The sequence below is a fragment of the Sylvia atricapilla genome, chromosome 6, assembly GCF_009819655.1.
Source record: "Sylvia atricapilla isolate bSylAtr1 chromosome 6, bSylAtr1.pri, whole genome shotgun sequence".
NCBI lineage: Eukaryota > Metazoa > Chordata > Aves > Passeriformes > Sylviidae > Sylvia > Sylvia atricapilla.
This window is the reverse complement of record NC_089145.1, coordinates 40,915,691-40,938,510: the sequence shown is the minus strand read 5'-3', so window position 1 is coordinate 40,938,510 and position 22,820 is coordinate 40,915,691. Positions and strand designations below refer to the sequence as shown.

Below are 22,820 nucleotides of genomic sequence, written 5' to 3'. Positions count from 1 at the left end.
CCTCACCAACCTCTGGATGCTGACAGGAGAGCAGAAGGCCTGAACAACAGCTGCTATTATAGAACTTGTAGCACCACAACATTAGAGCTTATCTAAACACCACACAAACATGCAGAGATATGCCAGACTCTCCTGACAGGTGAAAAATTGAAATAAACAATCCTGATGGAGGAGAATATCAAATGGTCAGGGCAGTGGGCAAGCAAATGAACCATTGAGACCGTATCCTCTTCTTACAGCTGTTTGTAGCACAGCTCTCAAACTTTTTTTACTTCCAGCCTTAGCAGCATATTCCCATGCCAAACCCCCATATCAGCCCCTCAAACTGCCCAAGTAGCATGCTTCTATAATTTGGGAAATTTGTCTCTATGTGTTGGAGGAATATCTGGTAATATACCTCACTGGTCTCCAATTTTTCTTGAAATTCTCATTTATTGCAATTCCCAACAAATATTACTAAAAATGCAACACCAGGGTGACACTTATCTCTTCAAGCTTATTTCAGAGCTTGTCATGTAGACCTTGCTACTTAATGAAGAAAAAAAAAAAATCATTATTTGTATCAGACCTGTCTTAAACATTCAGATTGCAAGATGAGATGAACTGTACCAAATAGCATGTATTTCTCCCCATGAACTGCAGTGTCTACCCTGCAGTACTATAAATATCAGCACTGCAGACTCTGAAGTCAGATGAAATCATTTCACCCATGTCCTAGGGAGAGTCCACTTCTTAGCCAGCATTGCTTCCCTGTGCTGGTCTCTCGATCTCTAGTTATGTTCTTGTGTCTTAGGATGAATTTTTGAACCTTGCAAATGATTTCTAAAATGCAAACTTAAAATCTAAACTTTTAGCTACTGCCTGGTCCAACAACTATCAAGATGAGCCTCAATTATTTAAGTCAAGTGCAGCACAAAAAGCTAAAATCTGTATTGTGAAAGGCTGAAACATTTCCCATTCACTGACCACAGTGGTTGGGAGCTGTCACCATATAAACAAAACCAGCAGTGGGACTGCAAGGACAGCTTGTACAAGGGGTTCACTGCACGTCCCCAAATGCAGGAGGCTTGCTGAGGGGTCTGAGCTGAGCCCTCATGTACTTAGCAACACAGGTCTTGTGCAAGCTGGGACTGGGGAAGGGTGAGGGATGTAATCTCTTGTAATGCAGGCAGGAACAGATTGCTCCACAACAGAAAAGCCCACACAGGGTACCTGGATAGTTTCCTGGCCCACTGTCCTGCCTTGTTGTCAAACTATCCCGGCAAGTTTTAGGTCCAAACTGTCTGTAACGAATGGCTTTTGCAACTGCCTGATGATACAATGACAGAAGATATTCAGGACACCTAATCCATAATGAATATACCACCCTGCAACCAAAAACCCATCTTATTAACAACTTTAAGGTAACCAGAGGATACACCTGTCAGCTAGACACTTGATTTAAAGTAAAGCACTTATGGAGGAGATATGGGAAGGATCCTGCTGAATTTGTTCAGTCCTACTGTTTACAGAGTAAGGCCAGAAAATTTTAGGATCTAATATGGATTAGCTGCATGGAAAGCTTCCCCTTCCTCTTGTCCCAAAAGCACCAGGCAGTACTTTCAGCTGTTTTACAAGGAGGGTGAGAAGAGCACAGTCCTACACTGAAGCTCCCGGCAGGTATTTAGCAACTCGGCACTTTGCAAAAGTAAAATTAGTACTGTCTGACTGATGTAAGCCTGCAAGCCAGCCTCAAGGATTTGGTACAAGTCCATGGTCCACCTTGTTCCCGCCTTGCACCCAAAAAGCTGCTGACACTGGTGCAAAGCAGCTGCCTCTGCCTCTTTACATGAACTCAGTCTTCCATTGCAGCAGCTGATTGAGAGGAAACCAGTGGATGACAAAAGCATTTAGCTGCTCTTGCTTTTCTTAACAAGCTTTTTTTCAGAACTCTGGTCTCAAGTTCAAGCCTGTGTGCAGACAGGATCTGGCTGCCAAGCAAACAACTGCTGTGTAAATCTTGCTGCTCCTGGTTTTGCTTCTGTTAAATGGTACTCAATAAACATGTCATTGTATCATTTTCTTGTGCTGTTATGGGCTGGCAGTTATTTACCAGGAGAATTAATTCTTTCTCTGCCCTATTCCCAGCAGTTAATCTGGAACTGGCTGGTTACAATGCTCAGCAGGGCCAGTGACTCCCAAGGCATGTGGCCCTCCAAAGGCAGGTGACTCAGGCACCCTTTTCCCTGGAGAGATGGACAATACAGGACAATTCTGTGCTCTGTGTTAAGCACAGAATGGAAGAGTCCAAGCTAAACATCTACACTGTTGTATTATTAACTCTGCATGACTTCAGGCCAGTCAGGAGGAAAGCAAGGCTTGATCTCTGCCCTGTGCCCTATTCTGTGGCAATTTCCTTCCTGCATATTCTATGATGCTTCCCACAACTGCTCTTGAGCCATGCACATGTTGGGACCATCTGATGGCACGGCTGACCTGCTGACACCACAGCTTACTGTGCTGCTCAGGATCATCTCTGCCTGCCTGTGCTCCCTTCTCTGCCTCTATCCACCTGCTTCCCATCCCTAAGCTGCATTACAGAAAAATTCACAGGTTGCTAAATGTCTTTCTTCAGTCTGCACAGTGGATAGATGAACACAGACAGGGCAGTCCAAAGCAAAACCAAAGGTTATTAGACTATAAATAAATGCATTTATGACTGAAAGTACATTTGATAAATTCAAAAAGCAGGAGTTCTAGAATCTAAGTGTGGCTTTTTGCACCACCAGTCCAAGATTATTTTGGCTTAGAAATCACTCTGATTTTCAAGTTATGAATGTCACCATGAGGATCTTTATCTTCTAGTGTTGCCAGAAGCAACAGTCTCAAAGACAGCAGCATCACTGTGGAACTGAGAGCATGTATTTACTTTCTAGCAATTGCCATTAGACACACCATTGTAATTAAGTAATTTAATCTGTTACTTATTCTGGATACAATTTGGCATTTGCCAGTCATTTAAACGCCCTTAACGCATTTTGCCGTTCATCTCAAACTTGAGCTAAGCAGCCAAATAAAAACCTAAGAGAAGTTCACACAAGCACAGTGCATAAATGGAAAGGCAGCCTTGTCCAGACATTCACACTGGCTGATCTGCTCCTGTCAGCAGACACAGAGCCCAAGGAAAAGGGCTCTACACTGAAACAAGAGGAAAACTGATGAAAAAACATGAGCATCCTCAGCTTGCACAGAAGTCGCAGGCAACTGCTATTTTCCCAGCTACAGCTCAAAGAAAAGAGTGAAACAGACTAATTACACCCACAAAAGTCTTAATTTGCAACCACCATTCTCAGATGCATATCTGCACCCTGAAAATATTCTTACAAATCACCTGATCTATGCATGAAAGAAACTTCATGAACTCTTTTGAGATGCATCCTGACCGTTTCTGGGGAAAGACTGACCGTCTGGAAGCTGGGTGGGGGTGCACAGTGCAAACCTCCAAGCCTGGGGGCAAAAGCTTCTTACCACATCCAGGTGATCAATCACCCAACACACAGTGAATTAACAGCACTAAGAGTTCAAGTTCGGCAAAGAAAACCAGCTTCTTCCAGAGGGTGGAAGGTGCCACCACTGTTGATTGAATTCTTCCTCTATGAAGTATGATTCTCAAGTTAACTGAGATTGGTCAAACAGGAAAAACTTACTGTTTACAGAAAAAAGGTCTACTTTAACCATTGTTCACTTCCCACTGAGAACTTACCTGCCACAATTCAAGATGCCTCCAGAAAAAAAAAAAAAGTATTAATATAAAAAATCCAAAAAAATATCACCACTAATCTATGAAACCCCCAACAAATTCAGACTTGTCTTGTCCTCTGCAACCGGCCAAGCTAAAAAATTCACCCCGATTAGCGCTGAGACACATGCATAAATTGCTTGGAATAAACCAAACAAAGCCAGTTTTTGAATATTTTAATCTTTACAGCATAATAGAAGTGGCAGAAAAAGAACAAAAGTAGGAGACTATAACTAAAAGCTGGCTGCAAAAGTGAACAGAAGGACAAACTGACCTCACTTTGGCTTTGGGTCTTAATACTCTCAATGAAGTTGTAGCATTGGGTTACAAGAGAAAAGCATTAAGCTATCTGAGGCTGAAACATTCCAAGGCCCCAGAAATACACAGTATATTAGAAGTAGCTACTCAAGAATTACTTAGCACTAGGAGGAGCTTCCAGGTTGATTGAAATGTATTCGGACAAACAAAAAGAATTACGAAATGCATGCCCTATTGCACCGCTTTAGCTGTCAAAATGCTGCAAGGAAAGGTATGGGGGAAGCTCAAATAAGGTAAATAGCAGCATTCAAATTTTAGTGTCTGAAAGAACGAAAAACGTCCTGACAGATATTCCAAACCCTCCTTCACAAGCGCAAATGTCATCAGAAAAAGCGACTCCGAACGCGTCTTTCGGAGGAGGAGGAGGGGCTGAAATGGCCCTGCCAGCTGACAGGATTGTTTACCAGCGGCCAAGCAAATGAGATGCACAGCCCAGGAAACCTTTGTTCAGTGAGTCGCGGCGAGAGCTTAACCGTGCGAGGGACAAAAGCCGCGGTTTGGAGAGGTGATGCCAAAGGCAAATCTTGGGCCTTTCTTATGAAAGGCGAGGCCGTTTCTCGGTCCGTGCCGTGCCGTGCCAGCCGCCCGTGCCCCTGGGCTGTGCGCGCAGGGAGAAGCGCCGGGGGAGGCTTTGGGGGAGGCTTTTCTCGCGTCACCCCGCCGGCGAGCCCAAAGGTTGTTGTCAAGGCTCTCCACCGCCTCGGGTGCCAGCCCCAAAACACAGCTGATCGCAAGCCAGAGGCCCCTGAGCGCTGCTCCTGCTGCTAACGTGCCGCACTTCCCACTCATCCCCTCGTCCAAGGCGAGCTGCAGCGAGGCGCTGGCGCAGCGCATCCATCGCTCCCCCCCCGCGGCCGCTGCTCCGCCAGAACCCACCGGCACCGCGAACCCACACGGCACTTACGGTTCGCACGAGAAAACCATTCCTCAGCCTGCAAATCCCAAAGCTGCCAGGGGGGACCGTCTGTGCGACCCGGCAGGCATGGCAGAGGAAACCCCTCCTCCACAGATGCCCTATTTATTCGCCGCTTTAGCATCCCGGCTGTGGGGGGGAGGCTCGCCCGTCCTACTCCTCCCCGACCCCGAGCTGGGGAGACACCGGAGCTCGCTCTCTCTCTCCCCCGTTTTAACCCTTGCGTTTTGCGTGGGGATTTTACCTGGCGAACGGCCGCATCCCTCCTCAGAACAAAACCACGAGAGCTTTATTCTGACACAAGAGAATTATTAGCACGTGAGGAAGCGCACGGCGGGCGGATGCCCGCGGCTGGCGACAAAAAGGTTGCGGGTTGGAGCCTCCGGCACCGAGAAAGGTGCATGCGGGGCTCATTATTTGGGAGAAAGAGGGATTGGAGCCTCAGACCCGGATGATTTGCAGCAGAGTCAGTCTGAAGCGAACCCAAAAAAACGAGCACACGTACATCCACGCACAGGCACCACGCACGAAGATTTATCCTTACTTCCCCTGCGTTCTGCTTTCTCGCCTTTACCATTATATCCCAGGTATTAAAGTACGAATTAAATCTCCCACACACTAACCTGTCCTCTCTTTAACCTTCCAGAGCAGGCAGAAGGCCTCCACTGCAAATAGCCTGTTATGTCAGAGGACAAAATAACCCCTAATCTTCATTTATGATATCATTGGTCTGTGGAAAAACACACTGTCATGATTTCTGTGTGTTATGACTGCCAGAGATCACGGGGTGGGAAAAAAAGGCGGAAGTCGGAGAACCTTGGGTTACAAGTCACTCCCCACCCAACCAAAATCAGGAAAAAAAAATTAAGAAGTTGTGATAATCCCACCAAAAATGCAAAGAATGATTTTGAAATCAAAGGTTTTTTAGTATTCAGGTAATTTTCCACAGGCCTGTAGTGACTTGCTGATGGCTTACATGGCAGAACACACAGTGCCTGAGAGGACACAGTACACTGTGAGAGGGCTTTGGACATTTGCACAGGTAAATCATGCCAAATCACCTCCACAGTTTATTGTCCAGAGTGGTTCAAAACCACATTTGTAATGGTTGACCTCGGTAAATGGGGAAATGACCCCCAGCTTTGCAGGCAGACACTGTGGAAGGGAGTGAAGATGGTGTGCAGAAGACAAGGACTCCCCTAGCACTGCCAGCTCCCCCTGCTCCCTGCACACATTGCATAACCAAAATAAGCCCAACCATCATGCCTGAGACAATAATGAATTCTGTCACAGCTTTTACACTGAAGAGAAGCATAATCCTCAAAGGCCAGAGAGAACACAGAAAGAAAGCAGGCACTTTGTGAGTGAAATTTTAACCATCCACATATTTTGTGTACCAAAAAAACCCTCCAAACCCAGAAATGAGATTTTACAGTGGTACTGCCAAAAACCAGCACAATTCTGCTGGACATCTGCTGTCCTGTTCACCTGGGGAGGTCTCCGTGCAGCATATTTTGCTTCCCTTGCCAAGCAATATTGATCTGTAGCAATTTAAAATGACCTTTGAACCCAGAGTGCACCCACACTGATTGTGGGCTGCCACAGGGTAGGACAGCACACCAACACGTGGTGCCTGATTGTCTGCCCTGCCAAAGGGTAACCAATGTGGTGGAAAATAAACAGAGACCAGCAGAAGGGTGTACTGTGAACTCACTCACTCCCCAAACCCATAATCTGGGGCCTGCTGCTGCTGGAGCAACATTTGGGGGCAACCCAGGCACAGTGAGGGTGCAAGGGAGGAGAGGGAACTGGCAGCTCACTGCACTCCCCATAAAGCCTCCTTGGACTCCCAGCACAGCACAAGGTGGTGTCACTGGAGAGCTTCAACTCCTTCCCATTGTTTTTTGCAACCTGAGAAGTTCCAGTCTGTTTCGGAATTTCAGCCCCCCAGGGTATGCAGGAAATAAGCTGAAAACACCTTGAATCTCCCAAGTTGTAGGAAGGAAGGAAAAGGCTGACTTGAGTGCGGCAGTATAAGATTCCTGGACAATGCAATGATGCTGACAGCTTGCAAACACAGGGAAAATACCCAGCTGCCAAGGACAGTTGCATTTAAAAGAATGAGAAGGCACAATTTGACCTTGCTAGCTTCCCTTTCATGCTTGTTTAAAGGTCGCAGTCATTTGAATCCATTCCTGCTACATGCACAAAAACTTTGTCTTTCTCCACAAGGCTGAAAACATGGACTAGACCCACCTAGTAAGGAAACACATCAGTGTGCCTGCAGCCAGAGCAGCTGAGAAATGGCATCCTGTTTCCACAGCTTGGCAGCAAGTGGCAAGAGCTGCAGGATGCCCAGAGGTACAGAAATGCAACATCAGTTAATGCAGAAACTGGCATGCAGACCCAAAACTCCTGGAGGTAGGCCCTGGTGGCTTTAATGAAGGTTCAAGCATCATCCAAATGCTTTGCACAGCCCCAGGCAGTGCAGACACCCTTCAGTGAGTGACATGGGGGTGCTCCTCGAGCCTGAATGCAGGCACTAAGCAAACAGCAACGCAAAAGGAAAATATTTCCTTTTCATGGGGCTGGGAAGCAAAGCGTGGAGTTAGAATCAGTGATGGATGGCCCAGGAAAAGGAACATGGCTATGCACACAACACAGTTCCTTGCTAGTTCTTGCCTGTTAATGCATGGGCCAGGAGTGCTGCTCCAGAGCATGCTGAGGATGTAAATCCCACTCCATGGGTCTTTGGTTGTCTACCACCCTCATGCAGCCTGTGCATTTCTCCTCCTACTGCTTCAGTAACAAAAGCAAGAGATTTTCTGTGTCCATCTTTACAGTCAGCACAACACTCCCTTCCTGCTTCTTAGTATGTTTTTATTCCCCATCCCTCAACAAAGATGTCAGCACAAAGCTCCCGGGGTAAGAGTATTTCTGAGCTGAACAGAATTCATTTGTTCTCCTTTCCTGGCATGCTAATGCCTTTATCCCATGAAAATTAACATTTCGAGACTCTTCCAGGTTTGCAGCCAGACAGTAGCTTGGTGCAACACAGGAGGCAAAGCTTTTGTCACCACACAGGCTAAACACAGGCAGATAATGAAAGTGTTAAGTCCTGCAAGTGCAGCCATATGGCAAATCTAAGCTTGTCACCATGAACTAAGAGAATCACTTCAAGGACTAAATGGGGAGCTCACCTAATTTGCCCATCTGTCCCAGGACGTTTATTGGTTTAAAAAGGTGAAATAAGCTATCAGGAGGAATGTTTTGCATTGATACATTGACTTGCAGGCTGGTTTGATTTCATCCTGGTATCACACAGCCATACACTGCACTGCAGAGAAAATAAAATCTTACACAAGTTGCAGGGACAGCCATGGGGGCATCAGCAACCACAGAACTGAAGCTGGCAATACAACTCAATTAGATTCCTTTGTGGATACAGGTTATTTTTCACTTCTGAACCACAGGATCAAAAAGTGCCCATCTACAAGAAAGATTCAGCGCCCAAAATTGAAGGATTTGTTTTGAACACACAGCTATTCAAGATACATTTTCTCCTACTCAGTGCCTGGCTCTGTAGTTTACCTCCTTCCCAAATCTTGGCCTGCCATGAAGGCATACTGAAATGTGGTCCTTGCCCCTGTGATGGTGGGTGGGACACTGGGAGCCAAGTGTAACTACAAATAAAGGCAGCAGCTTGTGTGTTTAACAGAAATTGCTGGAGTTGTATTAATTGTCAATAAAAACCCCTTCAAGTGGTCACAGATTCGGCACCTGAAACCTCAGAACATTTTCACTTCAATTTTACTTGCCACCGCTACTCATCTGAAAAGACAGGAGCAAAACCACCTCCTCATTTCACGGATGTGCTGTGAAAATAAGTTCCTACAAGTAACTTTCTTTTAGGAGAAAGAAAAGGTTTTCTCTGCATCACAGTCAAAATTTGTCACTTCCCTCCAGGAGCATTCCCCTACCCTCAAACCCCCCAAGCCCTCTGGCACTTCTTCCCAGAGGCATCTCCTCCGTTCCTCTTGTTTTCCCCAAGCAATGAAGCAGTGCCCAATAAAAAGGGCTTTGCACAGGTCTGCAGACACGGCAGCACTTGTGCAGTGCTCCAGTCTCTTATGCAAGGCTGCAGTGGATGCACAACCCCTGTACCATTCCCTCCAGCCTCCACACACTGTGAGAGGATTTCTGGGCTGTGATGGCTTAATCCAGCAGGGACAACAAAATTCTGTCACCATCCTTTACAAGTGTTTTTCAATGCAGCCTCAATACAAAATTTTTTAACAGTTTCTGCAATAGCAAACTGAGAGGGAAGGAGAGAATTTATCAGCATGGGGCATCACAACCCACACTCACAGGTCACCTCGCCTCCAGCCCAAGGCTCTTTGCTCCTCTCTGCTCTCCCTCAAAAATGCCCAATTTGTGTCACATTGGTGATGGGTTGAGATGCTGCCTCCCCACCATCACCTGAGCTTGAGAGAGGCTGCTCAAAAGAACAGGAGGAACATCATTTTGAGTGCCCCAAAGCACACCTCTGAGTGAGGTGGACATTTCAGTCAACTGATGTCTAATTTAATTCCTTCAGACATCAAATCTCAGTGGCAAGCCAGCACCACAGCAGCAAACTCAAAGCAGAAAGTTGGAAGGTTACAGCAGGGCAAAATAAACTCTTAGGAATGTCCTCAGAGCCTGTTATGAGTGTCTGGCCTGGTGGTTACTTATGACTGAGCAGCTGAGAGCCAAGCCCCAGCAAGGTGGGTTAGGTGAGGGAGGAGAGGTGCTGCAAAACACTGCCATATGCTGAACCTCTCTTAGAATTAACTACAAGGGGACCAGCAGAGCCCACAGGGCTGCCTGATAATCGCAGGCCACCAAGGGAGCTGCTTAAAATCACATTTTGCCAGGCCCTTCCAGTTCACTACCCTGGTCCTGAGCACCAAATTGGTGGAAATCACAAGCAGATGCTGGTATATTACATAAATTTAGGAATTGAGAACACAGGAACAATCATAAAGCATCACACCAATTCCCCAGCAGCTGCAATATCCACTTCGATACCAAATACTGACTGGGAGCCTTGATGATGCTCTAGACAAATCCACAATAATGTACCTCAAAGCACCACTGCACACTTGCCTGAAGGTAAATATTTAAGACACACCAGGTAGACAAGTCCTTGTTACAGAGTACTGGAATACAGTTGCCAGATCTCTCTCTAAATGCCCCATCAGTTCTTTAGCACGTTTTCCTAAATTCAGAAATGTGCCATGCTCAACTCACTTTTAAAACAATGCATTTTAATCTGCGTTTAAAAATTGCTACAATTCCAAATCGACACATAGCAGAACAAAAAATGATCATAAAAGAGCTTTAAAAGTGACACATTACTATCAGATGAGAACAGAAAAAGTGCTATTACTGAAGTGAAGCTTGCTTTCCTACACCAGATCAAAAAGAAAGACAAGTCTATCTGCAGTGTCAGATCTTAAGAAGGCAGCTTCTGCTTAATCATTCACAGCTCTTGTGTCACCATTAATTCAGATCTCATTTCTGATTAAGGCCCAGCACACTTGGCATAACACTGTCACAGCACAACCACCTGCATTATCTGTCCCAAATTTAACTGAGCAACAGGGCTGCTGAGAGCCCAGAGTGGGGGATCACAGGCAGAACAAAACCTTGGGAGGGAAGTTGAGACCACTCGGTACTAATTTGGTGTTAGCCTTATTACTTCTGGATTACCAATAAACTCAGCAGGAGGTGAGACCAGTCCAGCATCCTCCCCTCAAGCTGTGGCAGAAACTCAGAGGTAATAATGAAATGGGATCGTCTCAGTAAGGCTAATACTGAAATGATCATGATGTTCTTAACTCTGTCAAGTATAATAAAGATGCTTAATCTGTTAAGAAGAGGTTGTTGCCTAGGCTGTGCACATTTTTGTTTTAATTTCAACTGATAGTATTTTCCACTTCATTATCGTACAGAAGATCCTGAATTTAAAAGAAACTCATGTGGTCTTTCAGTTGTTTTTAGGAGGGAGACTGAGTAAAGAAATAGTATTGGTATTAAATAAAATTTCAAACACTTTTGAATGTAAAAAAGGAACATTATCATATAAATCTGTCTGTCTACAGAGACAGAATAGAACCTATTCCTAAATTCTGTGCATTCAGACATAGAGTGAAAGAGGGACTTGTGTTAAAATAGGAGGCTCTCTTAAAAAGCCCAAATGAGCTCCTATCATTCTGCCTTAAAATCAGATTGCAATTCAACACATGGAATGGGGAGATCACTTTGACTCTTCCTTTTACAAAGCTCCCATCATTAAAATTTTATTTTATATGAATTCTTACACCCTGCCCTCTACCAGTGGATAAATGAAGACATTTGGTGTCATAATATAGCAGTAAGTTACAAAAAACCAGTATTCCCTTCAGCTTGACTCTCGGTAATAAATTCCAACTTAACTGGAAAGTCATGTCACTCTGTTTCTGATGGTCAAGGACACAAGTCTCTGACTTTTCTCTCACATAGAACATTGAAAATCATTTTCCTACCGTGCTCCGATGACATCGAAGAGGTGCTGCCAGCGATCATTGATTTTGTTGAGTTTATCATCTATTTCTGCAACTCGGCTCTTGTTGCTAGCCTTGATTAGCTGATCACCCATTTGTTTCAAGTGAAGCTTATTTTCACTGAACAGGTTTATTTCTTCCATGCAGTCCTGATAAACATACACAAACATTGCTTGAATTACAAGGCAAAACAAAACAATAATACTAAAACAAAAGTATGTGCTTCTTTTCCCAGGTGTGTGATGTGGAATCAGGTTTGGCTGAGGTTTCTACATTAGCATGTAGAGCTCTCACTGAAAACGAAAAGAAAACCTCAATGAAGAAGCCCTCTCACAATCTATGAAAATATAAGCAGCTTAAAGACTTTCAAGTACCAGGAGTAAGTATTCCTAAAAATAGCAATGAATGTTCTAATTTTCATCTCTTGTTTTCCCGATTTAACATAATTTTTCAATGAAGTTACCTCAAAAGAACCCAAATTCAAGTCTCGGATGGCTTTATTTTGCTGGCATTCCTATCCAGAGGAGATGTGGGATTAGATACTGAGACATTTTAGCCATGGGGAAGAACAGCAGAACAATAATGGTCTTCTTTAAAATCAAGCTAATACAAAAGTATTAGAAAGCACCAACTACTGTGGGGAAGGACGGAATTAGGTTTTATTTTTGGTTATGGTAACTTGTTTGCCTGGAATAAGACCTAGCCCATCCTTCAATCTTTTCTTTGCCCTCTGCCTGCCAGTTGTGTGGATGATGGAGGTGGTGAGAGCAGTGAGCTGCTCCCAGGACACCACTCTGAGCAGCGCTGGGTGTGCCCCAAAACCCCAACAACCCAGACCCCACCACCACAGATGACACTCCAGGACTAAATGCAGTCTGCTGGCATTTCTGTTCTGCTTTAAGCTCCAAGTCTGAACATCAAGAAGAGCTAATGAGAGAAAAGCTCATCTCCCAAAAGCCTGTATGTGTTGGTTTCACATCATGTATCACTTCCAAGAAGCAAGGAACACATGAGGAATGGTGCCTCTATAAGGAGTTATCTGACTGCAATTGAAGCAAAGTGGCATTACTACTTACCTTCTGCAATTTGTCTATCATGTCTTCAATGCTAACATCTGCAGTCTGCAACACTTTGCTTTCCATCTGTACCAGCCAGGAGCACAGCTCCTTATTCTTCTCATTGAACACGATCCAGGCATTGAGCCTGTCCTCGATCTCCTGCTTCCGCAGGGACACCTATGGAAAAGCACACACAATAAAATCTAGCAACAGCTTTTTCAGGAAGGAAACCAGCAATTATGAGCCTTCTAATTTCTAGTCTGCGTTTGATCTTATTCCATTTTGCAGAAGCAGTTATCAAGTATTCTACTTTCCTTTCCAAAGCCAGCAAGCAGATTGTTATTACATCTTATTTTGGATAGCAGGACAAAGCGTTGACTGGCAAATATCAGATTCTCTCCCTCAGAAGAAAGAAACTGAGTGACAGCTTTGTAAATAATGTGCTTATATAATAATTTAAATGTTACTCAGTGAAAACCTGAAAATGTCAAACACAGAAGGAATATAAAATACATTAATTACTACACACTGTTTAGTATGGCCCTATATATAACACAAGAGAAATAACACGTAGATAAGTTCTTTTTCTGCCACTCTAAGAGAAACTTTGCAACTACTGACTGCAATTATTTTATCTCTATAAAAGCTTCCCTCTTTTCTGTCCATTTGCCCACCAGCAATTGGAGAACTTCCAAAAAATCAGCATCAAGAATATATGCTTTTCATTGAAAACTATGGATCTTTTTCCCTCCATAAAAAATACATTTTTCAGGATGGATAAACAAATTGTCTAGACAGAGAAATTAAGGTCTAATACTGCCTGTAAAGCAGAGTTATTATCACTGCTCCAATATCTCAGAAATAAGCAGGGTCACACTTCTAACTAGCTAATAGCACCTGTCTCTAGCCTAGGACTCTTAAATATGTATTTAGTTGTTTACTTTGATGGATTCCTGTACTAAGATAAATGGGACAAAGGAAGTGAAAAATGATTCTACTGAAGCAAGAGAAAAAAGTAACCCCTCATTCTCAGCAATAAATTTTGTCTAAGGACTGTGCATAACATTTTGCTTTTCTTGGCTGTAAATGGCTACTCTAAATGTCTCCCCATGGCAGGAAAACACTCCCTCTTCACATCTCACATACACTTTATACAGCGTATGACTCCTCAGAATCCCATTACTGATGCTTCTAGACTGATCTCTAACACTGCTTTGCACCCGAGAGTGAAGTTTAAATGTGCAGTGTGGAAGCAAGGCCAGCTCCATCTAACATCAGGATCAAAACAGAAGGCACCAAGCCATCTCCCACCACATTGCTTTTGTCCCTTAAATTCTGACTTGTTTTCAAGGAGGGGCTGGAGAGGTGAAAGGGATTTCTAAATTCTTCATGACAATCTAAGCAAAAAGATGAGGATGAAAGCACTCTCTTAGGACACAGGGAAACAGTCTCCCAAATTCTCCACAGGAAAAAGCCTGGAGATGCCAGAGACCTCAGGAAGTTTCTAAGAGTGTGTCTGCTCTGGGATGCTCCCATGTACCCTCAACCTCAGAGATTTGGAGGGTGAATCCTTCATCCTCACCACTTCCAGCATCTCCCATGTTTGGAGATGAGTTTACTTGACCAGTGGAAGAACAGACTCTGCTTGCCAGCAAAACAGGCTGTAAATGCTGATGTGATTCTGACTCCATGTTTGCCTGCTCAGAACGGGGCAAGGCAAGATTTTAAGAGCAAGAAGCACTTTTTAGCTGACTAAACAACACAGGTTAAGAGTGAAAAACAGGAATAACCCAAGAAATCCCAGACGAACTTCTAGGAACATGAGTCCTTTCAAGCCACTGCTTTGAGTACTTTCTCCTCTACCCAGCTGCCCTGGTACCACCCCCACTTTGCACCCACCACGTCAGTATCGTGCATTCCAAAAAGAGGCTAAAATAACATCCCACAGGATGCTGCCTGGGTTGAATGGTTAAAACTGTGACCTACATGCACCTTGCAAGGGCAGCTCTGTAAATGCTAATCCCTTGAGTGCATCTGCTCCCTCTGCCCAGTTGAGCACAGGCATCTGGCTGCCCCAGGGCTGTGACAGCTGCAGCTCTTTCACCTCCCTGCATTTATTCTGCAGACTTTCCTCCACACAATACATCTTGACTCTAATTTGTTATCCAAAACAAAGCAGTCATGCCAACAGCAGAGCTGATAAAGTCTGTTCTCCTACCCTGGTGTCCAGCACTGAACACCGCTGTGGGCTCTCATGAGACTCATTAGGGCTCTGCAAACATTCAGAATCTCCCTCCCTACAGCACTCAACAGATTCCTCCCACTACAGATTTTGTGTACCTAACACAGTTACATTACTGTCACCTCTTGCCTCCCTCCAAGACGGACTGAACTCAATTCTGTTCCCTCAGGAAATTAAAATGGAAATTTTGAATAAAATCTGAACTTAAATTACTACATAAAATTACTACCTAATAGACTGGAGCACATATAAAAACTTTAATTTTCACAGCTATTCAACACAGTGGGGACAGCAGGCTTCAGCAGCTCACCAAAAAAATGAAAAACAATAAAGTTTTCTCATTTATAGGCTTGACTACAGCCTTCCATTAGGAAAATGGTTAAAGCATTTTGATTTAAAAAATAATGGCCTATATTTCTCAGGAGGGGAGAGGATGTCTCTGGAATTATTTTCAGACTTCAGAAAAAATAACAGCAAAAACACTGGTTGTAGAACAGCTGTCCAGTTTAAGAATATTAAATTCTTAAGTTAAATTAAATTCTTCTTTCTCATTGCAACACAAAAAGAAATTAACTATTTCAATCAGACCAAATAACTATTTCGTCATAACAGTTTGAAATAAGCACGACTGTTCATTACTCTGGCAACATCCCCACCAAGATTGCTTTGCCTGTGTAAAGGTTAGAAACAAAATACTAACCATCTTCAGTACCTCTTTACAAACTGTAAAATAAAAGCTATTTAACTGTCAGTAAAGAGACTGCAAGAGTTTGGCTTGCTGGTGTGTAGAGCCCCCCAGAGTAACTTAAGACCTCGAAATATTTTACCTCTTCCAATCCTGTTAACAGGGGAAAGTAAATACACATTCAAGCTGCATAATAACCTAATGAATCAAGTCCACGTGACTTTGCTGTTCCCCAGCAATTTTACACGCAACACTAAATAAAGTGTAATACAGCAACAAGCCACAAAGAATGCAGATGTTTCACAGCCTTTTCCTGCTACAAAAAAGACAAGTCAGCTCTCAATGTGTTCAAACCTAAGGAGTTAGTATTTAAACTCATTTAAGTTTCCTTTCTGCTGGCATTTTATTTTAACTTCCCTCTTCCTTTCCCTGCTCCACGGCCTCCCTGCTCCTGTGCTCATCCCTCCCTGCCTTTGGCAGCCTGGAACAAAGGCACCTCTTCCAGCAAACAGCTGCATCTGGGCTCTGTGCAGTTCCACATTCACTTCTTACAAAGGGTTTGTTTGCAACAAACCCCTCGGCAGCCTGTCCAGGACACAAAGGGCCAAAGCTGAGCCAGGAGCAGCCCCATTGCCACCCCTAAGTGCCAAAGGGAGCCAAGCCCGGGAGAAACCCCTGCGCTGCTCCCCCTTCCCTGCCAGGCCCACGGACATCATCCCGCTACAAACACCCCGGGGGAGGCTGAGACTTACCCGCAAGCAGAGCTCTTCCCACTGCCTGTGCAAATGCTCCACTTGCTCCTTGAGCACCATCATGTCCTCGGTGAGGATGAGGTGTGCCAGCTCCGCCTTCATGGCCTGCAGCTCCTTCATGTCCTGGGCCCAGTCTGCCAGCGACTGCTCCAGCTCCTGCATGGAAACGCACCCGCACAAGCCTTGGCACTGAGCTCCTCGGCTTTCCAAACCTGCTCGCTAATCCCCTGCCTGGCCTGTGGGGGAGGAGAGCAGGGAATGTGCAGCCGCCTGTGCGCTCTCCAGTGGGGCCGGGCAGGATCCCCGGGGATCGCTGGAGCCCATGGCAGTGCCCCGCTGACCCACCGGTACCGCGGCTGCATCCCGAAGTGCTGGAACGCAGCCTGGCCCCGGCAACTCCCCTGCTCCAGGGCAACACTTGGCTTCTCACACCCAGGCCGGCACATGCCCGCTTCTTCGGGGTTTCCATTATTCCTGTTATAATTGTTTTGGATAAATTGCTTTCCACCTGTATTTGCTTCAGTTTCGGGTTATTTTTCGCAACACACAAAAAAATTAAATCAGTTGTCTTCTCTAATGACTGATTTCATAGGCACTTCCTCAGATTTGTGAGGAATGTGAAGCTTTTAAACTGCTTGTTCACAGGAAACAGGCTCTCTTTTCTGCTTGGCTCCCCCAACTCCCCTTTCTCTATATTAGAAGTTACACATTTTTCTTAATACTGTTAAAAATGTCACCTAAAAGGCAGAGGTACCACTGTGTGCAGCTGGGGAATATGACACTCTACACACAAGGCCCTAGGTCCATTTTGCAAAAAATAGCTGCTGAGAAGGGTCACTGACTGATCTAACAAAAAACCCCAAAACAACAAGAAACAACAAAACCAAAACAAACAAGCCCTCTCAAAGAAACAAAACCAACACCAACAAAACCAAACCCCAAAAAACCCAACACAAAAAACCCCGCAACAACAAAAAAACCTCTTTAGAGAGACTTTAGAGAGAATCCAGTTTGTCTGCAATTGAATCCAGTTTTTTAAAGGAGGGGAAAAAAAAAGTGTGAATGTTTGCATCAAAAGTGTGCTGGGTCTAAACCCTGTGAGCATTTTCACAGGTCTTGGATCCAGCTTCAACGCTAGAGAAAAATACCAAACAAATATGATATAAAATTTACCTGAAATCACAGTACTCCTACAGATGTGCACACATGCATTTATGTCTCCTAACAAGGGGCAAATCCTGAGCGATTACAGAGCTAACTATGGAATTTCATGGGACTTTGCTAGCCTCATGTAAGGTCCAGGGCTGAAAGAAAAACAGCTTTATTCTAGACAGAAGTGAAAAGCAGGAAGAGCATGCCATGCCATTTTAGTCCTTTATTGTATTATGACACCTACTAGCAGCACTTTTACTGGCACTGTCTGACCCTGATGCCTTGCAGCTGAATTTCTCTTGCTGGGATAAGAGGCAGAAGCTGTGTGCTTCCATCTCACAGGTAATTCAGGGCTACAATAAGGCTGCTGCCCTGGGAAAGGCAGCCAGCACTCACAAAGAAGATTTCAGACAGCTGATAATGAGTTCAAAGCCTTGGCTCATTAATAAGCTTATTTGTTCCCACTACATAGGTCAACAATTCACTTCATAGAAGGATGATGAAAGACTGACCACTCCAGACAAAATGTCTCCTATCCCTTGGAAATTATTTTCTTGCCATTTAATTTTCATGGTGCAATATGGGCTGCAAGGAATTTTGCCACTCCCTTACTCTTAATTTTCCTTCTCTTTAATTATTCCCAGATCCTGAAGGTATGTATGGTGCTTTGCAGAATTATGAGGTCTCTTGCCTGAGGAGGTCCATGTGCAAAATGGACTGGGAAACAAAAAGGGAGATTCAGTCAGGGGGGTAGCAGCCAAATGAGCTGAGAGAAGGGAGCTTTTGCCCTTTTGTCAGTGTCACTGAAGAGCAGGTAAGAGGGAAAACTGATTTTACAGGGATGAGGTGTTGTGCAAAGACTACATCAATTTAAACACAACAGGGCTGTTCATACCTTAATATATTCCTTGGCTTTGTGGAGCTCTTCATGTTCAACAGGGAGTGGATCTTTTACTTTCTCCTTTAACTCATGCAGTCTGCTTTCCAGCTCCTTGATTTGCTTTTCAAAGCGGTCACAAGTCTGCTCAGGAAGACCCAAGGATGTATAAAAGGTGAGGATAATTAATCATGACATACCGAACCACAAAGATATGTTACAAAATAGCATCTTCAACCCACTGAAATAATCTATCATGTGCTCTGGTTTTTTTGAATTTTCTTTTTTGATACATAGTGCTACCCACAAGGATTTGGGGCTTGGATTTACAGAAGTACAGGCCTCTCCTATTTAAGGCTTGTCTTGGAGATTATTTCTGCTCATTTTGTTTTGTTCAACCCAAGAGGTTTTAAGTATGGTTTTTGGACTGTATCAGTGACAGCATTCAATTTTAAGACACACCTAATGTGCTACTCAGCCATGAAAGCAAATTCGTTGCTCTAAGGAAACAAATATGACCAACCCTTCTATTTAGATGTTTAACAACATGAGGAGGAACAAGTCATGTTAACTCTAAGCTAAATTTTAGCTTCACAGCCCAAAGCATGAATGAGCTCCAGGCCACGGGGAGCTTGAGAACAATCAGAGCAGGAACATCCATTGTTCCAACAAATGGAATCCAACTCAATTTCCTTTGGAGAACCAGGGGACCACAGTTTCAGCTTCCCTCAGGCCTGGATGACACAGGACAGGGACTTCCCTCAGAGTGCCCCGGCAGCGAGCCAAGCCGCAGCTCAGCCCCGGAGATAGTAGGACAGGGAAGCTCTTGAGACCCAGTGGCAGAGCAGCAGGTGGGGAGGGCATCATCTACCTGCAGGGTGCCACTGAACTGCATCTTCTTCTTCTCCAGCAGGGCCTGGGTTTTCCCCCAACACTGCTGTAACTGGCTGAGCTCCTCCTGGAGAGCAGCGCTGGTGTCGGGATCGGAGACAGTGCGCAACTTCTCCCCGACATCGATGACCAAGGTGTACATGGCTTGCCATCTCTGAAGGATCACTGCCTTACTCTTGAGAAGGAAAAAAAAATTAACTTTCTAAGCTGTTCTTAAAAAGTTACAGAAGCGTTTTCCCAGTATTTCACTTGGGAAGATGACTCACAAGGCACAACTTTGTCAAAAGGTCATGAAAGAGGAATCAACAGATCTACTATGGGCTTCTTTCATTTCAGAAAAATCATGTTTTCTCTGATATTTTGATTTATAAAACTCTACAATAACTTTTCCCAGACTGAATCTATAGGGTGAAAGTGCAGCAGTCAAAAAAAAATGGAAATTCAGTTGTACAAGTTACTGAAAACAAAAAATACAATCTAAGTTCTCTGACCGTCTCTAACTTCAACATCTTAGGCTAATTTTTTCAAAGATAACAGCCCTGTTAATCATGATGTACTCCATGTGAAGTAAGCCATCAATAATAATTTGTCCACAACAAATTGATCTGTAACACAAGGAGATATAGTCACAGTTTCTTTCTGAAGAAAAGCAGCAGGAGGAAAAGGGCAATTCGGAGTAGGAGGGAGAAGACTTTCTGGCTTTTCTCACTAAGAAAAAAGCATGAGTACTGAAGTTGTAAAATATACTGAAAATCACCTTTACACAGCAGGTAGAAATAAAGATGAAAGAAACAGGGCAAGCACCAAATGGAATACTGGTAATGTGTTAATCCAACACTAGGTGTGTGGGTACACAATAAAAATCTTGGGATTATGCAAATAGCATTCAACAGTGATTTTAAAAGGTTTTAGATTGCCTTATACAACCATCAAGTTCACTGCTTGTTTCTACATTCCTATAAAACAAAGAGGTGCAAAGTTAAATGGAAAGCCAAAATATCCAAAATTAAAAAAAGGAAAGTATTTCTTTCCATTGCATATAAAATGCAGAACTCGCTGTTCTGAAGAACTGCTTACCAGGTTTGTGTATCTTGGAGTGAACAGACTCCCTTACAAGTGTTTTTTCCTTTGTTTCTGGCATCTCCCGCCCATCCCTGCACACACAGGACCTATATGGCCTGCCTTGCCACATAAGTACCTTCCTTCATGCAAAATAAAAGGCCTGAATTCAGCAATCATGTAAGATGCACACCTAGAGGTCACCTGCTGACTAGGCTGTCTGTCTCATCTTCTGGCACCCTGAATTTCCATTTTCACATCCCTAAGATTTTTAAAGCATGCAAAGCTCCTAAAGGGCCATGCTGATGAAGTTTCTGACTATAATGAGCCTTCTGCAATGTCACTGCTTTCTTATTTATGCTCAACTTTGAGGAAAAAGTGTCACAAATCATTTCTCCCTCAAGAAAGTGTGTGATTTTAAAGCTTTTTACTTTATTGGACAGAAGTTGTTTCAGTCTGCGGGAAAAAGCCCACATATTTTAGATTTAGAGAAGTAAACGCAGTACCTTGAAATCATGAATTACATTTCTAAGCTGGTAAAGGCTGTAACAGTCCTGGCTTTTCACAGCTGCAAGGAAGCTGTTTGTGTCATCAAGGAATCTGTTGAGGCTCTGCAGGGAACTCTTGAAGAGCTGCCACTGGCTCACAAGTCCATCAATATCTTTCTTCCTCTGCTGAACCATCCGGATAACATTCTGCCACTGCTCCTTCAGCAATGTGAGCTTGGAAACAAACTCTGTCCTGAAAATTACAAGGGCTGAGTGTTAATTTATTTTCATCTCAAGGCTGCATGTTACAGTAATTGCGATGGATCTCCATTTGCAAAGTTGCTTTCCAATTATAATAGCCAACAATTCAAGAACACTCTTTGCAGCCTTAAGCTCAGCCCTGCTCTCTCTATTCCATCTTTTAAGCAATCCAAACAACCTTTCACAAGATACAAAAAAGGGTAAGGCAAGTCCATCTTGCAATTGTGGTATAGCAACATACATAGTACAGCAATCAGACACAATATGCACTAAACGCTTCTCTGAAGAACGAAAAGGTCAATCCAAGTGAGACAAGGTCACTGATTATGCTGCAAAATTGATCTGCACAATGGAAAACTGTGTAGTTATTGAACCCATTTAAGCAGTTATTTTGTCCTTTTCCTCACCATGGTCAGATGATCCAGCAGATATGGCTGGTTGATTAAGGCAACTCCATCTATCAATTCTGCCTCTCTGCAGGAGGCTATCATCCCTGATTTGCTCTTACACAAACCCCTGTCTTTGTGTGGGTAGTTCCCAACACAAAAATCCAGCAGCTCAGCTTAGTTTAGCTTTACCTTCCCTGGCAGTTTTAAGCCGAGCTATGGGTTTCATACTGCCATGTCTGAGGGGAGCACACACAACTGTCCTGCCAAGTCTCTGGAAGGGAGGGAAATGTGTTCACCCCAAACACCTGAGGCAGCTGAAGCTGTGCTCACAAATATTACCTACTGTTTCTCATGCTACATTGATTAGGGGAAAGGTGTAAGATCATACTGATAAAAAACAGGTTTAGGCATCATATGTTTGGGGTTTCATGGCCAGTGAGTCAATGCCCTGCCATGTGTGCCAGGAGCAATGTGGATAGTCCACTCCTCTGCACTCTGAGAAGCAGAGAGATCCAGGAAGGGGGAGAAGATCCTTCATATGCAGCATCCTCGTTATGCTGTGTGGGCAGGCAGCTTCTCAACCACAGGTATACAACAAAAGACTCCTGTTCAGGAGCAATTATTTTTTTTTCAGCCCAGCCTGTTACTATCCCAAATGCAGTCTGGCCAGGGCACCTGTGTTTCTTCCTCACCGCACCTCCTCACGCTTTTGCAAAATGTGACAGGTGATCATTTAAACAGTGAACTCAGCTAAGAATTTGGGTTTAGATCCTCATAAGAGCAAAGATTCAATACCAGTTCCAAGGAAGACAGCATATTCACTAAATGATCAAGATCTTAAGGAGAAAACCAAATAAAGTACCTTTTCTCTGCTTCTCCAGATTCCAAGGAGAGTAGAACTTTTTCTATGATAGAATTAAATGTCTGCTGATTTATGGAAATCTCAGTCTGCAGCATCTGAAAATACCAAGAGAACAAGTTTTAACTATTCAGTGAACAACCTTTGCCGTGAAAGCTGCTTCTGCTCCTCTAGAGTGACAGCATTTATTTAATTGTAAATGCTGAAAATTCTATTATTTTCAACTGCTAGTGTCAAATGCACCCTAGGAGTCCAGAGTTTTTGGAAATCAGGAGGAATTTGCACGTATGTGATAGCAACCCCACCATGAACTGGATGATACAGATCTGAAACCTAAAGTTTTTTCACTGCTTCTCTGTAACACATAGCAACTGTTAGGGAAAATGGCAGTGGAAACCAGAAATACGCTGTGAAAACACTATTTTAAATGCATTTCTTCCAGAAACAGTTAAGATTGCTGCCAGGTCTCCAGTGAACTATCCAGTTAGTTGCCACAGGCTCCAGTGTTCTG

General features: G+C 43.9%; 1 protein-coding gene across 2 annotated transcripts in view; it reads right to left on the bottom strand.

Moving 5' to 3' along the window:
- Positions 1-22,820, bottom strand: part of SYNE2 (spectrin repeat containing nuclear envelope protein 2) — a 166,785-nt gene that overhangs the window by 19,296 nt on the left and 124,669 nt on the right. For both annotated transcript variants that reach the window (XM_066321631.1, XM_066321630.1), the window contains 7 exons: positions 22,313-22,407; positions 20,819-21,053; positions 19,234-19,428; positions 18,381-18,506; positions 16,334-16,489; positions 12,673-12,831; positions 11,579-11,745 (listed from right to left, as the gene is read on the bottom strand). In XM_066321631.1, coding sequence (XP_066177728.1) covers positions 11,579-11,745; positions 12,673-12,831; positions 16,334-16,489; positions 18,381-18,506; positions 19,234-19,428; positions 20,819-21,053; positions 22,313-22,407 — 1,133 coding nt within the window. The remainder of the gene's footprint in view (positions 1-11,578; positions 11,746-12,672; positions 12,832-16,333; positions 16,490-18,380; positions 18,507-19,233; positions 19,429-20,818; positions 21,054-22,312; positions 22,408-22,820) is intronic.